The following is a 20,931-nucleotide window of genomic DNA, read 5'->3' as shown; positions in this document are numbered from 1 at the left end:
AGCTTTCACTGGGAAGCAAAGTGCATGGTGCAGGCTGCTGCTCTAGTCTGCTTCACACTAGCAGCATATTGGCAGCTGCCAGCATCTCGAATTTTTCTGCAATTTTGTTCTCCATGCACCTCAATTTGCCTCATCTTTAAGTTTTTGGGGTTTTTTTTTGAGGAATGAAACAACTGCAAATATTACTTTATTTGTCTGGCTTCCAAAACATAATCTCCTAGCAATTGCAAAGCTCCAAACAAGAGGTTCCTCCTTCTGGAAAGTGGAAGGGGCTTTGATATGCAGAAAAGGCTCCCATATTTGCCTGTCTTGATATCCATGAGAATAGATACTGTTCAGGTTGCATCAGCCCCAGCTCAGACTGTAAAACCCAGGCAGAGTTGCCAAGTATGACATATTTCCTAGGATACTCACATATTCAGTAGCCCTGTCAGGCTCACCCTCAACCCAGCTGGATTCCAGTCTATCCAAGACATGCAATCTATTAGCAACTGCTGCTTGCAGCCACCATCAGTGGTCTCAGCATCTAACAGACATCGAAGCTTCTCCACCTCCCAGAGCAGAGAGTGGCCCAGTTCTGGAATCGGCACTGTACCTACATTCTTCTCTGTTATTTCCAAGCCAAGCAGTAAGTCCGCACTGTCAACTTGTAACAGAAAAATCTGCTCTTAAGACATTAACAACACAACCTTACATTTTGTGCTGTTGCATTTCATCCTGTTTCTACTGTCTCAGTCCTCAAAATTGCCTGCCCTCTCCTATAGGATATCCCAGTCCTCTCCTGTATTGTTAAAACCTTCCAACTTTGGACAAGCAGCCAATTTCATTAGCACATCCATTTCAGTGTGCCAAAGTCATTAATGAACACTGGCCTGGGACCAGCCACTGGGGAACTCCTCCAGTAATCTCATATAATTCCTGTACTTATCTTCATCTTAACTAATAACTCACCATGCAGTACTGTAGCAAATGGATTACTGAAGTCCAAAGCAATCAGTTCTTCTGCATTTGGTGCGACCTTCAACCTAATGCAGGGCAGAGGAGGTCCCAGAGTGGAATAGCATCCGGAATTCATTTCAGAAGTGGCTGAGGAACTCTAGGAATATCCATCCCAATCTACATAAAAATATTCCATGGACAGTTAATGGCAATGCTCAAACTTTGCACCTTACTCCAAGTCATGATTTGCCTGACATCATCTTAGAGCCACTAGGTCTTGTTATGACTGCCTGCTCCATCAGAGAACTCAAATTTCTCTTCCTCAAGCAAAGCACATGCAAACTCTGTGCATCTCACTCTTCAGTCTCTGCAGAGCACTGAGTTCACTAGGCAGCCGGCACACACATGTGCCCCATGGATTGCCTCTGAACCTCTTCCACACTCCATGCCTTTGGTGAGCCTCTGGCCTCTGAGCTGGCAGTGCTTGTCCCAAGCCTGCATATATGCAGGTGAGGGAAGGCTCCCTACAGACATGACTGGTGTTCCCAGCCATCACTCCCAGCCTCACTGCTGCCACACACCCGCCCCTCCAAGTGTCAGAGCCATGCAATCTTGAGGTTCACCTCTCCCAGAGCACAAAGCCCCCAGAACTTTCTTTTGCAGAGAGTTCTGCCCAGCTCCTACCTCACCTAAAAGCCTTGCAGTGGCTGTGCCTGCTGCATCTTCCCTTCTGCTCAACCTAAAGGCTGGAGTCAATAGAGCAGCCACTGCTGCAAGCAGCTGTGCCGGGTCAGGAAGGCATTTCACCCCAAAGCTTTAGGCGCCTTGCCAGCACAGGTGTGCCTGGCTCTCCCTCTGTAGGCCTCCAGGAGAAGGGCCGGGTGGTGGGGAGCGCCTGCCTACCTGGGACAGGGTCCAGGTGCGGGCAAGAGAAGAGCGCAGCTCAGGAGGGACGCTGATGTGGCCGCTGGCCGTGGTCAGAGCATGCCTCAGGAGAAAAGGTGGCACAGGCCCAGGTAGCAATCTGAGCCTCGACTTGGGGCTGCTGTTCGGTTTCTCATTTGTGGCCCTGGCCCCGTTCGAGGGCATTGGGTGCCTGATACATTCCCTTCCCTTCAGCGAGCACTGTTGTGAGTGGGGACTGCTCTGCGTTCCAGTGCTGTAGGGCTTCACTGTCCCTGCCTGCTGCCTTCCCTTGCTCGCCGGAGCCTGGCAAGGCCCGCCAGCCCTACCGCCAGCCCTACCGCCAGCCCTTCCGCCAGCCCGGGCGCCGCTGGGGACGCCGGAGCCCCTTGTCCGCAGCGCGGCACCCAGTCCCTGCTGACTCCTCCCTGCCTCACTCTGTCCCTCCCTCGGAAAGAAACCACATCAGGAAAGTATTCGGGATATTTTTAGCCGCTTCTAATGCGATTTCGCAGCTGGAAACGGGAGGGGCCTCTCCGCGCCACCCGCCAGCGCGCCGAGGACCACCGCGAAGGGCCCAGCCGCCGCCGTCCCGCGCCCGCCGCTGCTCGGACAGCGCCAGCAGGGGGCGCCCGCGCGCCGCCACCGCAGCGGTGCGGCGGCCACGTCGGAGGGTGCGCGGGGCCACCCCACCGCCGAGTTGCCCGGGCACGGCCCCGAGCGGGAGGGGCCCCGCTCCGGGGCGCGACGGGCTCGGCGACGCCGGGCGCTCGGGGGGCAGGAGCGGGGCCGGGCATAGATGGGGCGGCGGCGGCGGCGGGTGGGCGAGCGAGCGGCGGTGGCTGTTGAAGCCATTAGCACGGTGCTGCGCGCGAAGGCCGGGCTTGAAGCTCCGTCCCCTGCCCGAGCCCCGTCCCGGGGACGTCATGGGAGGGAGGTATAAAATTTCAGCGGCGAGGCTGAGGGAGAGGCAGTGTGCGCGGGAGGGGCGGCGCCTTGCCGTGCCGGTGCGGTGCGCGATTAGTGCGCGGCAGCCAGCGGAGCCCGCCAGGGCAGCGGGCGGCCTCGCAGCGCTGCTCGCGGCTGGGCGGGGAGCGCTGCGGTGCCGCACTCCAAGGGCCAAGTACCGGGCGATGTAGGATGCGGGTCCCGGCGAGAGCATGAATGGTGCAGCGAGAGAGGCGGGCGGTGAGCTCCCCCCGCGGCGGCGGGGCGGCGCGGGGCGCTGACACGTGCGGCGGCGCGGCGCAGCGGGGCGCCCCCGGCTCCGCGGGACGCGGGGCGGTGCATGGGGAAGGAGCCCGGCGCGGCGAGGCACGGCGCCTGCCGCTTCTCCTTGCGGAGCGCTGCCAGCTCTTCCTGGAAGTCCTGAGTCGCTCACGGCGCAGTGAGTTCATGCACCTCCTCGCCAAGCCTGAGCCTGCGGGATCTGGGGAGGCTGCCGCCAGCACACCGCCCGGTCCGTCGCGCCCGCTCGCCGCCGCCCGGGGGTCTCTCCCGGGGGCCTCCGTCGCCGCCCCCTCGCACATGAAGATGTACGTGCAAAGGGCTCTGGTGCTGCTCTCCCTGCTGAGCTTTGCCACCGTGAGCCTCTCGCTGTCCTCCTGCACCACCTTGGACCTGGACCACATCAAGAAAAAGAGGGTGGAAGCCATCCGGGGGCAGATCCTGAGCAAGCTGCGGCTCACCAGTCCCCCGGAGACCGTGGGGCCGGCCCATGTGCCCTACCAGATCCTGGCCCTCTATAACAGCACCCGGGAGCTGCTGGAGGAGATGGAGGAGGAGAAGGAGGAGAGCTGCTCTCAGGACAACACCGAGTCCGAATACTATGCCAAAGAGATCCATAAATTTGACATGATCCAGGGCCTCCCCGAGCACAGTAAGTGCCGGGCTCCCACCGTGCCGGCCAGGGCGCCGCGCCCGTGAGGCATGCTGCCCAGCACCCCGAGCGCGGAGGAGGAGGAGGAGGAGGGGCGGCCGGCCGGAGCCGCGGGGCTCCGGGCCCCGAGGCACAGGCTGCTGTCTTGGCAGGGTGGGAGCGCGGAGGCGGGAAGGGGCTGCCGCGGCGGGATCTCGTCTGCGTCTGTCCGCACGCTCGGGAGCGGTGCTGAGCGGTGGCGGGGATGCACGCTGCGGGTCGGGGCTGGTGTAGAGGGAGGCGTGGGGCGGCGAGCGCTCAAAGCACCGACAAGAAGGCGCGGGGCTTGGCAGCTAGCAGCCCCGCCGCAGGTGGAGAAAGTGGGCGCTGGCAGCAGTCGCCGCCGGAGGGGTGGGTGTGACGGGACCAGAACCAGCATCAGCCCGGATCCTAGCCGCGAGCGGCGATCCAAGTCCGTGTCTAGAGCCCTAACATCTGAAGGGAGGAGAGGAGGCAGTATGTCTCGGGGTGAGTGCAGCGCACTCTGCTAGGATTAGGCTCAGGTCCCGCGTTTGAGTGACGAGCAGGTAGATGGACTCCTCCCTGCTGAAGCTCCAGCGCCTGCCGCAGCGAGTCAGGCAACCTGTTTGGTCTGTGCAGCACCCGCATTGGCTGTGGGGAAGGTGGAGATGCACTTGCTGAAGACTGCTGCCTGAAGGACTGCTACCTGCTGTGGGTGTTACCCAGTGTGAGGCTTCAGAGAGTAGAAGATAACAGGGATACTGAGCAGGTGCAAAAGAGACAGGGATGCAGAGGGGACCCCCAAGGGAAGATAGGCACTAAGAAACTATCACAGATGTTGAGCAGGTGCGGAACAGATGATGAGCCAACCCAGATGTGGACACTAAATACATTCAGGTGCAGAAGCTGAACAGATACAGATGCAAAGACAGAGACAATATGAACCCCAAACAGATTGTGAATTGCAGATGCTGAGCACATGTAGGCAAGCAATCCTTTCAGTCTGCGCTTAGATTGACTGTAAGATGTTGGTGGGCATACAGTCCCACCATCCAGGGTGCCCTCCTGTGATGTAGTACAGTGTTGGGGGCACGATTTGAACGTCAGCAGATCTGGGGAGGAGCTGTGCCTTGGTGCCGGCAGCTTCAGAATGCAGTTACGCTGCCAGGCTTATGTTAATCTTGACATATGATGAGCTGGAATAAGAGCTACAATGTGGTAATGCAAAAAAATTCACTTAATCTCTAGCAGATTGCACTCCATATGGTTATATGATTAGCTCTTAGCTCAGGAAACACGAAGACTTGTGGAACAGAAAGTGCAGAGCATAGCCAGCTTACCCACATTTCAACATTTTTTGTTCATGATATTCTGAAACTATACAGGGAAACCAGGTGTCTGTGTGAAATAGTACAGCCAAACTATGAACTACTGTGTTTTAGGGAAGGAAACTGGGAAAGTGTAACAGTGGGAAAGAAAATCAGAGGACTAGCTTTGGATAAAGTACAGGGGAAAGAGGAGTGGAGACACGGTGCATAAGAAGCAAATAAGGAGGGACTGTGGGCTGAAGACAATCCCTATGGAAATCAGTGAACTAGTTCCATGTCCCCAGTGTGGGGCACTGGGGCAAGGTGCTGAGCAGCAGTTTCAAAAGCTCATGTAGTGCTGAGATTGAATTCCTGGGAGTGGGCATTGTAGATGCCATCACCCTCAGAAAGACAGAACTTTGAAAATGGGTCACACGGGGAGAAGCTTGCTCCAGACAGGCCTTGGTATCAAGATGTGCACTTCATTTGAAACCTGGGGAGTCTCACTGCTTACACCATGGCTGAATTTGGCCCTGTGTCTTCAGAAGTGGCTGTTGTTCAACTTTCCCATGACTCTGTCACTGTGCCAGGTGGTGATCTCAGAGCATGCTTTGAGCCAAAGTCAGTCTCCTCTGGGGGGGGAAGGGAAGGACTGTTCCTTTGAGGGAGCTATGTGGATGATACAGATGCAAATGTGACAATGAAATGTGTGTTCACACGCACTCACAGGCACACAAACTGTTTTAGCTCCAAACTACTAGTCCAGCGGCTCCTTGGCTCAGAGGACTTGTCCTGAAAGACTTGAAGGCCAAAAGTGAGAAGAACTGAGAAGCAAAAATATTAGGGAAAAGAGCCACATCTTTCTAGGAAGGAATGATGTACAGGCCCAGGTTCCCTATCCCTACTCTGAGCTGTTCAGTGACTCACAGAATGATCTTTCTGCTGTGCTCCTTGGACACATTGTTTGAATTTTAAGAAGGGGTCTTCTAAAACTCATGGGGATTCAAACCTCTTCAGACACTGACTTGGTTAGATCTGAGCTCACAGGGCTTCTGGAACAGGCCTGCAAATGGCTTTGCTTACCTTCCTGAGGGAAAACAGGTGCCATTTTCCAAGCCAGCTTGTGATGCAAGGCAATTAAAAGCCTTGGGTTGCTAGGGTCAAGCATCTCTTCCCTCCAAACCTGCAGAGTTCCAGAAGGATCAATATTTTCTCCAAAGTTAAGCAGCTTTGTCAGGAAACACTTTGAAGTACCAATAGTATAATATGGAGCGAGGCAGTACCTGCTCAGACAGCCTGCCCTCCCTTGCTATCAAACCCTAACCTCGCAGCCGGCAGCCTTCCTGAGGCTTGACACAAACAGTAGCTGTGAGGATCAGCACAGTGTGGAGAACCTGCACCTTGGTGAGAGGAGTGGTAGGAAGAAGGAAACTCCCAAAAGAATCTGCTTGCTGTTACCACGTCGTCCATGCTAAGAGGCTACCAGTCTCACCATTTGTGCAGTTAACAGCTCTAGGCTGCCTGGGGTCCACAGTAACAGCAGGGTCCCACTGTGAGGATCCATCCCGTTGTGCCAGACACAGCATGGCATGGATGCACAGGGTGGCACAGATTCCCTGTCTCCAGGCTTGTTTGCACCCACAGTGTTGTGGACTGGAAGAGCTTGCAGGAATATTGCCTCCAGGCTTTGTTCCATGCTGGTAGGTAGACGTGACCAGATTCCAGTATGATTCACACACCTGAGCTGGGAGCAGACCAAATTCCCTGAAAAATCATCTCACTTCCTGTGCCTGTGAACTCTTGCAAAAAATTACTTTGTCCCAACAGTCAGCTTCCTGGGAGCGAAACCAGTATCCTGGGCACCCTGCTGTGAGAAGCAGGCTCCAAGCTTAGCATGTTCAGAGTGCAGCACAGAGCACAGCTCCATCTCCCCATCACAGAGGGCTTGTTCCTAGGGTACAAAGTGAACGTGAAACTTCTTAGGTAAGGGAAGATACATATTGCTGTTTCTATTAGGAAGGTTTTCCAAGACACCTGCACTTTACTGGTGAAGTCAGTAGGTAGAAGGCAATGTGAAGGCAGCAGGCAGTAATCTCTTGCCATTATGGCTGCCTAACAGAAAAAAGTCTTAAGGAGATAAGCAGTAAACTGTGCTGTAGGATCAGACTGGCAGTCTCTAAAGAGATTGTCAGATAAAGCAAGACTGGGCTAGATTGACCAGCAGTGTGGTCTAGAAAGGTGTTTCTGATGATTACTGGGATACCCCTTGTGGACAGGCAGTCAGGTCTGAAATTGAAGAGTGGGCTCTTAACAGCACTATTAATCAGGCCAGGAGTGCAAAACAGCTTAAGGGGGTATTAAAACAGTATCTGGTGGGGCTTAGGACACAGAACAGTTACCACTGTTGGACTTCAGCTAGGAAGGCGAGTAATGAGATCAGAGCTTGGGGTCTTATGTTTTCCTGTAGCATAAAAGCTAGAACAGATTGCAGTGGTGGTGTTCCCACAATGCGTATCGTCAGGTAGCTTGGTGTACTTTTGGTGTTGCAGAGTTGTTAGTTTGAGTGTACCAGCTCATGGTTGCAATGGGGTCTGCTGTCCTGGGACTACCAAATGTACATCTCTTCAATAGCAGACAGACTACTGTATGGGAAGGCTTATCAAATGACAAAACCCTATCCAACTGCAGTCCAGTGTGAGCATCTCGTCATTAGCACCCTAATAACACATCCTTGTTAACTGGCAGGCTCCTGCTTGCTGCATCTAAGTGTAGCACAAGAGGACTTTCATCTTCATGCATCAGGGTTGCTTAACACAGAATTTGGCATGAGAGATGGACTTCTGTGCTTTAGCACTGGTTTATACTAATCCATCTTCAGAAGCTGTTTCTCTGGGGAGGTACTGGTAGTGGTGTGAAGAGAGGGGCCAGCTCCAGGAATCTTAACTTGAAGGTTTGTTCAACTAGGGCTTCAAGCCTCTTTGTCACAGGCTGGAACTGTGACTGGAAACAGGTAATAGGGTTTTTTCCTGTTTCCTTTTTTGTTTGCTTAAAAATGAGTATCAGCTGGCATGAGAACCTCATGTTGCACTGGACAAGTGCAGAGATCGTATGAGAGGCTCTGTAGGCTGCAAACAAACCTGCATGTGGATGTAGAGCAGGAGCTGCTGTGTCTTATCTGTAGAAAGCTTTAGGGATGCTAGAACCTTGAAAACTAAGGTCAGTAGGAGAGGAACAACAGCAATGACAAGTAGACCCAGTGAAGTTTTATCTTGAGGATGCTGTTTTGGACCTCATAGTTTTTACCTACTCTATTCTGGACATCTGTGAAATGGATTTTTATGTTCAACAGGCATGCATCAAGGCAGAGAATCGCTGTGTTATTTCCTGCCCATGTGTCTGACCTCTGCAGGCCTCTCAGCACTACTCCTCTGTCATTGAAGACTATCCACCAGTGCTGTCTAGTACTATTCATTAATTCCTTCTCTAGGTCATGAGTTAGAATTAATCTTAAAACCCAGTTCTTGTAGTATGCTGCCCCCAGAAGTTTTCCACACCTCATGCTTTGTGGATGCTTGGCTGGCTTTCGTTCTAGAAGAGAATGTCAAGGTTTGTAAAAATAAGATTCTGTGGCTTCATGTCTCCAGCATGAGCAGAGTCACTATTGAGAATGGGCCCCACTAGCTGCAAACAAGGTTGCCCCATTGCTTTGGCTGGGGTTGTCATTTTGGAGGCAGCAGACTGAGCATTAGCCATATAGGATGAGCAGAGTTAGAAGAGGTAACATTTACAGCACTGCAGCTGCTCTTTGATTAGAGTGAGTCCACTGGATGCTCTCTTGAGCTGGATAGCCGCTCACGGGTAGCAAGAAGTTTAAATGACAGACCTCCGCTGGAAAGCTTTTTCTCAATACCTATGTGAAATCCCACCTCTATGACCTGTCGTTCTCAGTCTTTCCATTTTCTTTCTCCTAGATGAGTTGGGCATTTGTCCAAAAGGTGTCACCTCCAATGTGTTCCGCTTTAATGTGTCCTCAGCAGAGAAGAACAGCACCAACTTGTTCCGGGCTGAGTTTCGGGTGCTGCGTGTGCCCAACCCAAGTTCCAAACGCAGTGAGCAGCGCATTGAGCTCTTCCAGGTGAGTATTCTCACCTTCTCTGAAGGTGCCTGAACCCAGAATAGCTTGGCTCCTTAATGGGTGCCTCAACTGATACGTGCAGGGTCACAGAAGAGAGACAGGAAATCACCTGTTTACTCCAGGCCTCTTCCAGCATGTGCAGTGATAAAGTCACCTTTATTTCCTCCTGTGGTGTAGTGCTGCCCTTTCCCCACACACCAGCTAGCTTTTCTGGGCACCTTGGCAGGCCAGTACAGTGCCTACTTCAGGTCTTTGCTGCACTTGAGAAGGGGGTTGGAATGGGAGCCTTTCATTAGTGGAAGAGCCTTGGCTCTTCTGTTACATCTGCATGCCTAGGTCCCTTGGCAGTTTTGTTTCATTGACTGTTGCAGTACAGTTGGTACTAATCCAATGGGTGGAGCTCTCTGATTTACTGGAAAAATAATGCTTGTTTTCAGTGTTCTCTTCAGCAGCAGCTCCTCAGGGACACAATTTGTGGCATCATTAATCCAAGTACTTAATCTGGAGTTTGGTTTGAACCCATGGAAGTGTTCAAGTAGAGACTGGATGAGGCACTTAGTGCCAGGGTCTAGTTGATTGCATAGGGCTGGTTGATAGGTTGGACTGGATGATCTTGGAGGTCTCTTCCAACCTGGCTGATTCCATGATTCTATGATTCTGTTCTATGATTCATGGACTACCCTGGCAGAATAAAGTCTGGTTCAGATTTGGAAGTGATCTTATGCTGGGCTGGACCATGCAGCTAATGGTACAGTTTAGCATCCAGGTGGCACATTCGCACAGGCTGCTCTCTGTCTGCTTTGCAGTGAAATTGCAGCTAAAAATGCCCTGTGGCTGGTAGCTTTTGAAAGTTTCCTGGAAGTCACTTTCAAAGAGTAGAGCAGTTCTCCATCAGACTACGCAGCTGACAAGGAGACAGTCCCAGAGCTTCTTCACAGGTTCAGTGCTGGAGTGAACCTGGGGTCCTGCAGGGTGGAATGCCTTGCACAGCTGCAGCTGTTTGTCTGAAAATGGGAAGAGATGTCGGAGCAGGGGGAGAATAATCAGTCCTGCTGCATTTTGACAGAAGTTGAAGAGCGTAGAACACATGAAAATGCCATAGTGTAGGACTCAACAGGCTTCCTGGGCAAGGGGTCTGAGGCAAGATGCTCATTTGCCCACTGCTGATTCTGCTCTGAAGTTCAGCCCCACATCCCACAGAAACAAAGCAACTTGATTGCCGTGTGCTTCTGCCTCTGGCTACATGTCCCACAACAGGGGTGAACCGAGAGAGGTGGCGCTACTTTGGACAGGGAAATGAGCGTTGTGTAGGTCCTGGAGTTTGGGTTGATTGTGAAGTGTGCCCTCATCTGCCAGGGTATTCCTACTGTCTTACTTGCTGAATTAATATATGTCCGGCTGCAGCAGAAGACAGACGCAAGGCTACCCTTTCCCTCCGCACGCCACTGGTTGATTCTCTCTCCTGCTCCCCCTGACACAGATCCTGCGGCCGGATGAGCACATAGCAAAGCAGCGGTACCTCAGTGGCAGGAATGTGCAGACGCGGGGCTCCCCTGAGTGGCTGTCCTTCGATGTCACCGAGACTGTGCGTGAGTGGCTTCTGCACAGAGGTAGGGCTCTCAGCTGGACTGGGTATCAAGGCATCCATACAGATGTGGATCAGTGTTGACAGGAACATGGGTCTGCTCCCCTTTTATTCCCAGGAGCTTGGCTTCTTTCAGTCTAAGAAGCCTTCTCCCAGAGAGCTACCTCAAGAGTGTGACATTTGCTAGATGGCTTTCTCTGTCCTAGGCTCCCCACTGTGTAGCTCTGTGGGCTGAGTCAGAGTGAAGATTCATCCTCTGGAGGAGGAAATTGTTTTCACTGAGAGATGCTGGAACTTCATTTGGTTCTTTGATTCTAAGCCCAGAGGGGATTCCTCTGCTTGTTCCAACTACAATCTATGCTAAACTATAATAATGCATGGAAAATGAAGATTGCTTTGCTTTAATTTTCATATGGACTAAGAGGAAATCTAGTAGGGAAGAAAAAACCCAGCAAGGATCCTGGGTTATTTAGCTGTTTACATCTTGGCAGGTATAAAGGTGAGGAAATACCAGAGGCTGACACACCTAGACAGATGGAGGCTTGAGCACTGCAGAGAACATACCTCTGCCACCGAGCAGCCCAACAGATAGTTGTGGGGCAGCTCCCAGCAAGAACACTGACCCCATTCACAGCTGGGGCATAGGCACCGTGACTCACAGCTGCATTGGCCTCACAGATAGGAGCTAGGTGCCACTGAAAACTGGAATGCAGGTACTGGCAAGTAGCTGCTCCCTGGAGGGGTAAGCTGTGAGCTCCTAAGCTGCTCCTTTTTCAAGGAGTCTATGTCCTGGTGGCTGGAGTTCAGGGCTGGAAGTGCAGCAAGCTCTGGGCAAGCACACTAGCTGACAAGACATCACAGAGCATACAGTGTTTAGGAATAAAGGTGCTAGGCACCTTGTCAACGCCCTGGGGAGCCAGCTGTTTCCATTCATGACACAACACAATAAAGGAGCTTGCATAAGAGTCTTATGTTCCCTTAGTCAGGCCCACACAGCATGACTGGTCCAGGAAGTTATTATGAAAATAGACTTGCCTCTGGAAAGTCTGCGTGAATTCGACTGCTAGCAGCTCAACCAAACAGAAGGTTGCAGCTGCTGAGAAAAATGCTTCCAGTGGAATTACTTGTCCATATCCAATTCACTCCTTTTCAGATCTCTCCTTCAGACACTAACCAGAAGCCAGATAGTAGACAGGTACTGAGGAGAGCAAAACTGATTTAGTACAGGCACTGCAAGCCAGCTTTTCGAAATACCTACTGTCCAATGGGACTCCTTCTATCTTACAATGCTGAATAGCCAAAAAACCCCAAACCAACATAACCAGGAGCACTCTTCTCACCTGCCCTGGAAGCTCCTTTTAGGAAAAGCAAAGCTTTTGACACAGATGAAACTGCAAGAATCTGCTTTTCCCATTTTCCTTTCCAAGGCAGCTTCTGTTCCTCAATATTGATGGCATCCCTGAGACTGACCCACAGCCTAGGAACAACCACAGTGCATGTCCTCAGTGAAAGTTACCTGCAGCAGGAGCTGTCCTAGCTGTTTCTCTCTTTGCAGAGTCCAACCTTGGCCTGGAAATCAGCATACACTGTCCTTGCCATACTTTCCAGCCGAACGGGGACATCTTGGAGAATTTGCACGAGGTCTTGGAGATCAAGTTCAAAGGTGAGAAAGAGCTGGGTTAGGGGAAGCTGCTGAGGGAAGGAAAGCCTGGAGAATGTAAATAAAACCCGAGGTCTTGCTTTGCATATTTGACATTTTACACTGCATAATATTTGTCTTAAAGCATACTCATCTGGGTTTGCACATTGATTAGGTGGGTATAGGCACTCTGTGAATAGGTTAGAAGTAGGCTGAGTGAATTTGCATAAGAATCTGCAGAAAGGAATAGTTTTGTATTTCAGTGTCTCTCTAGGAAGTTCAGCTTGATGCCTTCTCAGATTTCCATGGAGGCTTTGCTTTCCAGTTAGGGTTACTGAAACACAAGGAAGTCAGGCATCCTGTGTGAGGTGGCCCAGAGAGTCAGTGGCTTGGCTGGCTTAAGAACTAGGAACCTCCTGGCTTGCATCCCTGGGCTGCAGCCACTGGCCCCCACAGGCTCCATTTCTGAGTCTGTTCTGCAGAGTGCCAATGATCTGACATCTTCTTTAAACCATTCATCTTCCTGCCTGTCCTGGGACTGAGGCCAGGAGTAAATGGGATGGATTAATGGCCCCACCAGCAGTTTGCAAATGGTAAAACAGGTGGCCTCTAAGCCTCTATTTCAGTCATGCAGCCAGCAGATTCACCAAGAGTAAAAAGGTCCCTGTGAGGAAGAAAGTCCCAGAGTAAGTGGATTTAGTGCCTGAATCCCTCTAACTCTGGTTCAAGGGCAGGCAAGAAAGTGTTAAATGCTCTGGAAATCTTACTGCATCCTGCAGTTCCACAACGATTTCTTCTTTATGGACCTGTATTTCTCTGAAGGCATTGACAGCGAGGATGACTATGGCCGTGGGGACCTGGGGCGCCTGAAGAAGCAGAAAGACCTGCATAATCCCCACCTTATCTTGATGATGTTACCCCCACATCGGCTGGAGAGTCCAACGTTGGGAGGCCAGAGAAAGAAACGGGCCCTGGATACCAACTACTGTTTCCGGTAAGAGAGAATCCTGCCTGGGCTGACCACATCCCACACCTGGCAAAACTCCATGTCACTGGGGAAGGCAGAGCCCTTCAAGGAATCTCCCTTGTGAGTCACTGTGGTGTCACAGGAGCCATATGAGGAGCACAGCTCACTCAGATGCTCCTTGTAGCATCCAAGAAGAGGATGCTGACCAGTTCAGCAGAGTCACTGTGTGCTGTTGGCTGAGCTGCTGGCTAGAGGGAGACTCAAAAGTGGCTTCCTGGAGCACAGCCTAGGCAAGGACACAGCATCCCTCTGCTAGCTCCAGGTGTCAGAGAGCAGCTAGATGCTGCTGTGGCCAAGCAGGGTGCTGCTTCCCTGGGCCAGGGTTTGAGCTGCCTGACAGCAGGCACAAACAATGCCACAGTGCTGCTCTGTCCACCACTTCTCACCTGTGCTGCTTCTCTGTGCTTGGCACAGGCAAACGCCACCTCCCACTGATCTCATCTTTCTGCTCAGGAAGCCATGTCAGATGATTGTATATGAGGCCTCTCTCTATAGATTCACTGTGTTTCAATACTGTGTTTCAGGAACCTGGAGGAGAACTGCTGCGTGCGTCCTCTCTACATCGACTTCCGGCAGGACCTTGGCTGGAAATGGGTCCATGAGCCTAAGGGCTACTTTGCCAACTTCTGTTCGGGTCCTTGCCCGTATCTGCGCAGCGCAGACACCACTCACAGCACGGTACTTTCAGTGTATTGTCCTACTGGGGCTCATGGCTCACTCTGCCTTCCTCCCCAAGTCTGGTCATATCTGGTCGCCTTAGAGCATCTAAAGCAATTCAGATCAATACTTGTGAAAAACTGTCCAAGGAAAGTGCAGAAGTATCCAGGTGGTTCAGCAGAGAAGAATGTGCATCCTTTGGAGTCAGTACTGAGTCCATTGCTTTCAGCCAAATATTGAGGTGGAGGATGTGAAACAGCAGGATAGATGGTTTTAGTGTACTGCTTATTTGGTAATGGCCACAGTTTTAACTGTATTGTTCGTGTGAAATGTCAGCTCTGGTAGTCACCTACCTTTTTCCTGCAGTTTGCACTGGACACAGGATTTTTCTATGCTTTATGCCACATCATCATGCAAAACAGTTGTGCCATGGCAAACAGCTGCCATCTGCTAACACAGGGGTAGCTGTAGCCTGAAGGCCAAGGGCAATCCACGTCCATGTCTGGAAGTGAATACAGCCATGCAATAAGCTCTGCTTTCTGTACAGGCTTCCTTTACAGGTGTATAAATCCCATCTGACCTAGGTGGCAAGGTTCATGAGTAAAAGCCTAGCAGAAAGCAAACGTCTTTAGGTAACTCACACATAACCTCTGTGAGGACCCTAAGCAGTCTTAGGGAAGAACACTGCCTGAGTCTGACTAGAGTGGAAGAAGATAAAAGCAATAGAAAAGCACAGGCATGGGGGAAGTACCAAGGGTGCAAGGCTGACTAAGGAGCAGGCAGTCCATCGCTGAGGCAAAAAAAGCCAAAGGAAATTCCTGTGCTTCTCTCCACACAAGAGAAATGGTGGCAATCCAAATGCAGCAGCAGCAGCTTAGCTTCAGGTTTCACTCAAAAAGTTACTGGAAAAAGCAGATTTGGCTGAAGAATAGATAACTAAAGATGATGCTGCAGAAAAGATGCTAACATTTTCTTGGCAGCTTGAGAGTCTGCATAGCAGCAAGGCTCACTGAAGCTCAAGGACTCAGTGGGAACAGTCCGTCTATGGGAGTGAAGGAGTGAACAGATGATGGGCAGTAAGCACAAGACAAAGCAAGGGAGTGAACAGCTTTGCAACAGTAATGGGCATATAGCTTTACCATCTGGTTGTCCTGAGAAGCTCTCTAGTAGGTAACTGGGCTGCATCAGTGTAAGAGAAAAGAGATAATAGAATTGTTCCTAATGTTCTTTTTGTGAGCAAGAAAGGAAATGATCAAGCGTTAAGGTCAATTGAGTGATGCAAGAAACTTTTAGAACAATATAGCTGCTGTCAGCTTGCCAGCACCACCTAGAAAAAACATGGTGAAAAGATTTTTCTACCAGCCTGTGTAACCTACTGCATCTAAGCAGAGTGGTCCCAGAGCACATGGTGCTCCTGTGGTACAGCCAGAAGTACTTTGCTCAAGATACCAAAGAACTTCTACCAGAACTACTGTGATTACATGGATCTAGATGATAGAACAAGATGTTTCCTTAGCACCTCTCATCTCCAAGGATTATAAATTAGTCAAAAGACAACGTTTCAGACCCTGTAATTTATACCAGATAAGCACTAGTGGGACCACAGGAGTGCAGGTGAGATCATGTTTTGGCCCCACAACTCAGAAAGTTGCTTACTGATGAGAAGTGGCCACCTCTGGCAAGGCATATGGCAACTGTTCTGTAGCAGTTACATGGCTGGAGTGTACAGTCATCTGTGGGCTGGAGCCAGCTGGGAGGAGGCATCCAGTGGGGTCCCACAGGACACTGCTGGCTTCAGCATTACAGTGTAATGACTTGGAGAATGGAGTGGAGAGAGAAAGCATCAGACACTTCAAAGCTAGGAGGGAATTGTGGATACTCAAGAGGCTTGGCATCTATCCAGTGCTATCTAGAGATGCTGGTTGAAATAAGCAGCACTTAAGTTCTTCTGGTTTCTTCAATGGAACCCAAGACAGCATGGCCCAAGGTTGTTTACACCCAGCTTTGGTAAAAACAAAAATGGTGACACTATCCAACATACCAAACTAGAGCTGAAAGGAGACAACTGCTTGCATGCTTTCATGACTCAGACATCAGCCACAGAGTGAGGCTAACACAACTAAAAAAAAACAGTCTTAGGAGTCAGGCCAGCACAGGTGAGGCCACAATCAGGAAGTGGCAAGGGAGTATTACTGACCTCAGGGCAATATTTTCTTATGAGCATAACTCAAACACCTCAAGACCTGTTGCCTTTGCATCCCTTCCTGCCCTCAACCAACTGAAATGCATTCCTGACTGTGTCACTCCATCCACTGTGTTTCTCCAGGTGCTGGGCTTATACAACACGCTGAACCCTGAGGCGTCGGCTTCGCCCTGCTGCGTCCCCCAGGACCTGGAGCCACTCACTATCTTGTACTATGTTGGGAGGACCCCCAAAGTGGAGCAGCTCTCCAACATGGTGGTGAAATCCTGCAAGTGCAGCTGAAAGGCACCTTGACCCACCCAAAGCCAAGAGAGAAACTGTCAGCACTCACTCTCCTGCTCCCAGGCTAACACAAAAGCAACTAGGGGTCAGAGACTACATATGGTGAGCGCCAAGTGCCAAACCCTGTGGCTTAGGGTCTGACAGGCCTTGGGGATCTCTTCTGGAACATTTCTTGGTCTTGTTGGCATTGTCACGTTCATTCTGGGAGTTACTTTGGTTACACGAAGGCCACGCTTTCCAAAATGGCTGGACAGTTGGTGCAGAAGAGAAGGATAGAGTGGAGGAACTGCTGTGTATCTGAATGCTGGATTGTTGATCTGGGAGAGTGAGAGAATGAGAAAGAGCAGGTCAAAGGGGGAATGGAAATGGGGAGATGTTTTCTATTCTAGCTTTACCTATCTTAGGACTTCAGCCCTCCCCACTGGCCTGAAGAATTAAAGGTTTCCCCTGTAGGAGGAAACCCTGAAGGTCTCTTTAGAGAAAGAAAATGCACCCAGAAGGGAAGCTGCTGAGAGAAGAAATGCTCAGAGATACACTTAACACTTTTGCTCTTCAGAGCTGTGATCCAGGAGGCCTGCAACGGAAACTCTGTGTCTGCCGAATCTGTAAGTTCAGCTGGTTTGTAGATGCAAACTGAATGGTTCTCAGCCAACCTGCCGAGGGTGAGCACATACAAAGAAAGAGGGTACCGAGTCCATTTTCAGAGGGACTGATGCCACCATTCACTCTTTTCCTGGAGTTTCTGGGTCAGGGCAGGGGCAATATCTGTGGGCACCTGAATATTGGGCCCATTCGTTTGTGAGACGATGCAGCCCAAGGACCTCTTCTCGTCTGTCATGGTTTGTGAGGTACTTTGGAGTGTTTTCTACCTGCTCTGCACAGTGACCTGAACGTGGCCCAGGCCTCGCCTGCTATGACTTAAAAAATAGTAATCTCAAAAACATTGTAAAAAAATAAATATTTGAGAGGAGATGCTTTTTTATCTTTTCTCCTATGCAAGTTGTTGGAGGGGTAGGTGGTTTGCTGGTTTTAAACTGCTGCTGCTGCTGTGGCATACTCAGTCCAAAGTCCTACCTCTTTTCAAAATGGTTCTTCAAAGGAAGAGACTGAATTTAGGGCTTCAATATGGAGATTCCTTGGTACCCTCAACCCGTGCCTGGTATGTGTCCTGACCCACCCTAGCCTTTCAGACACGTACATCACCTCTGGCATCTGCTGTTGATAGGTTCATAGAAAGCTCCCCTCACATTCTAAAACACTTCCAACAATGCTGTTTAAACAACCAGGGCAGTGCATTTGCCACAGCTGACAAACGTCCTATGTCCACCTGAATGTTTATATTCTGCCAGCAGTGTCTTGTACACACAGGTAAATAATACTCCCCTCCTTGTGATGTAGTATGAACATTGTAGGTGTTCATAAAATGGTCACAGATGTTGCCCAGACAAGGAGTCAAAGTAGTCTTTTAAAACTATGGGCTTTTTTCAGCCATAGGTACTCCCAAAGGTAAAAATCTCCAGTGCTTGCATGCTACATGAGACTCAGAGGCTGCCTGAGTCTCCAAAACCACAACTACTTAAAGTCATGTTTTAGAGACCACAGAAGTTCTTCCCCGTCCCCTCCCAGTTGCTGGATGCCAGCAGCTAAGTGTAAAATGACACCTAGCTGGTTAATCGGATGTGGCCAGGGCTCTCCACAGCCAGCTTAAAATTCATCAAGCCCTTCACAGCAGAGGCTGCCTCCATATACCTCATGTGAGGCTGCCATAACATGGCATCTCAAACATCTTCACCCTTCCTGCACAATCACCAGCTGGCTAGAGGTTAGCAAGGGTGGGTCAGTGAAGGGAGCCCTCCAGACTCTCTGACATTGTGGCTGGGCCACAGATGCTTAGATAAGAGGCACTCCCCAATACTCAGCTTTATGCTTTTCACCTCTCTGGGCCTCCTTGACTTGCTATTGCTGTGATGGCGAAGGGTGCAGCTTACCTGCCCACGGAGGGAGCAAGTGAAGGCTTTAAAACTACACTATCATGCTGTTAGACCAGAAATTTAGTGGCTGCTATGGGGGGTGGGGGAAAATCCAGATGCCAACTGGCAGAGGAATTCTCTCTAATCTTCTAGCAGCAGGCTCTGAGGAGGTTTTTAGTTACAAGCTACAGTGTTCTTTGGTCATTGTTTCTCCTGAGCCCTGGGCTGGCTCAGCTGCCCATCCAATTGAAGGGCTTTCTCGCTAGTAAAGTAGTAAAGGGGGGAAAAAAACCCAACCAAAAACCCAGAGAGGGAGCAACTAAGAGCTGAGCTAGAACACTTGCAGAGCTCACAGTCCTACGTGGCACTTGGAGCACTGTCAGAACCACCCACAGATTGACTCTGGCAAGCCCACTGAAGTGGGTCTGTCTTACTGGCTTTTGTTCACTGCAGTTCCTCAGTGGCAGGGAGGGGTGTCAGAAGCACCAAGCCGTTTGTCGTCTTGGAAAGGAGGCAAAATGGTAATAGAAGATCAGGAGAGAAGTGCCTTGGGATGTTCAAGCAGTGGGAACACAGTTAATCTCAAGGGTACTGTAAGTCAAGCAGGCACATTTCAGTTGTTGCTTCTCTGTCGAGCTTACATTTCCCTAGCAACATTTGAGACAGATTTGTGAGACAGGACCTGAAGTGATTTTTTTCAATTAAAATAGTTTTTCTAGAGGTGTTTTAGCTCTAATACAGCAAAAAATGATAGTCTACACTGGGTTAATTACAGATTAAGTACACTCCTGAGTGCAGGCTTACTACTTACACTTGTGTAAGAAGGCAGAAGGAAGTTCTCTGTTTGCCCTGTTACTAGCTGGCAAATTGAGGAAGACAATGGGAATGAAAAAGTGGGATCTTCACTGCCAGCACTGAATACAGCTCACAACAGTTCCCTTTTGTTGTTGGAAGAAGCAAACAAAAGCTGATGAAAACAATGCCAGCACACTTTCTGTCTAACAAAGATCAATGGGTAGAAAGAGTGAGAAAAAAAAAAACATTCTGCACTGCCACAAGGCAAATCCTACCTAGATGATGGAATGCCTATCTCTGTAGTCTCTGCTTCTCTGCAGCATACTGTTACAGGCATGCAAGACGCCTAGACTTGAGCCTCAACACCTTTTGTTTTTCAGGCTGTAGTGCATTGTAGAGCTCTACAAGAAACACTGCTTCAGGAATGTGCAGAGATATTTCACTAGAGAATAGGCTTGCAGGCTCAAGAGTGTTCCCTAGTCTTTAGTGGCATGGTCTCTAGCAATCACATTGCACTTAAAAAAAGCAGAAGCAAATCCTTTTACTTCTGTGTGAACTGGGATATGCAACGTTGTGTTTCATTGCTCCATAACCAACACATCAATACACATGGTAAATAAGATGGAGTAGGCAAGTAAACACCATGTCCAAAAGGAACAAAAGATACAAACGTACCTGTCCATGCCTCTGGTAACACAATAGCTCTGTTCCTCTCTGTCCTGTGATGTCTCTTGTCTCTCTTTGTTGCAGTTGCCAGCTATCTGTCAGTTCACAGATCCTTTTCTTACCTTTCTTTGCTTTGAAGCTTTCCTTACCAGTGACTGAATGTTGTCATCAGAGCAGAAGCAGAGGTCTCCAGGCCCAGATTGATTTGCAAACAAAATGGCTAATGCCATGTTGTGACAGGAGAGAATACATTGTGCTGTCATATGAGGTAGACATCTTCAGTATGGTCCAGGGCCCAAAGTAGGATGAGTTCAGCATGAGATGAACAGGATACAGCTCTAGGGCCAGCTACAGTCTGCAAAAAAGGTTTCTTCCCAGCTACAAATGCTTCTAGTGGCACACAAAACATCAACTCCGTAGTACTAGGTTATCTTAGGTGACTGAAACACAATAAAATCAAGACAGAAAATAAATTTCATTGTGCAGAATCAACTGATTTCTACACATCTGCAGAACTACACTGAGGCGCAGTAGTGCAAAACAGACGATTCTTTGAGCTGCCTGTCACCCACAGGAATTGTGTTTTAGAGTAAGAACAGCAATTTGGATACAGTGCAAGAAGGAAACATGCTTCTTAATCCTTTAAAAATAACATCTATTGATTTTTTTAACATTCAGAATCATTAGACTGCATTGGTCAAAAGCTGTACGAAAGTAATAACTGACATGCATACTATGAACACCTGGACTTTCAGGTACCTGCTTTACCAAGATTTTCTTTTGGGAAGTCATTTTAAGCCTTGGTTCATTTTTTATGCAGCTTCAGAAGTGACAGATGGAAGCAACTAAGCTCAGCGTCTTTTGTCCTCTCCTGAAGATGCTCCAGAGGCCCTGTACAAATGCAAAATCCATTATCATGCAACAAGCCAACAGAGGAAAGAGTG

At 50.0% G+C, this 20,931-nt stretch overlaps 1 protein-coding gene across 1 annotated transcript; it reads left to right on the top strand.

The window, feature by feature from the left end:
* Positions 1–2,826: 2,826 nt before the first annotated feature.
* Positions 2,827–17,526, top strand: TGFB3 (transforming growth factor beta 3). The gene is made up of 7 exons (XM_064150171.1): positions 2,827–3,721; positions 9,000–9,163; positions 10,644–10,773; positions 12,304–12,411; positions 13,210–13,381; positions 13,939–14,092; positions 16,398–17,526. Exons 1-7 carry the CDS (start codon positions 3,007–3,009, stop codon positions 16,554–16,556), a joined length of 1,602 nt encoding a protein of 533 aa, XP_064006241.1. The 5' UTR covers positions 2,827–3,006; the 3' UTR covers positions 16,557–17,526.
* Positions 17,527–20,931: the final 3,405 nt, after the last annotated feature.

This window comes from Pogoniulus pusillus, chromosome 1 (assembly GCF_015220805.1).
Source record: "Pogoniulus pusillus isolate bPogPus1 chromosome 1, bPogPus1.pri, whole genome shotgun sequence".
NCBI lineage: Eukaryota > Metazoa > Chordata > Aves > Piciformes > Lybiidae > Pogoniulus > Pogoniulus pusillus.
The sequence above is the reverse complement of the archived record's forward strand: the minus strand, read 5'-3'. Positions and strand labels throughout refer to the sequence as shown.

Bases quoted from the DNA above. Each gene is read 5' to 3' on its own strand.
- TGFB3 (XM_064150171.1), top strand. From the start codon at position 3,007: ATGGTGCAGCGAGAGAGGCGGGCGGTGAGCTCCCCCCGCGGCGGCGGG. The intron at 3,722-8,999 runs GTAAGTGCCGGG...TCTTTCTCCTAG, and splicing joins CCAGGGCCTCCCCGAGCACA to ATGAGTTGGGCATTTGTCCA. The intron at 10,774-12,303 runs GTAGGGCTCTCA...CTCTCTTTGCAG, and splicing joins TGAGTGGCTTCTGCACAGAG to AGTCCAACCTTGGCCTGGAA.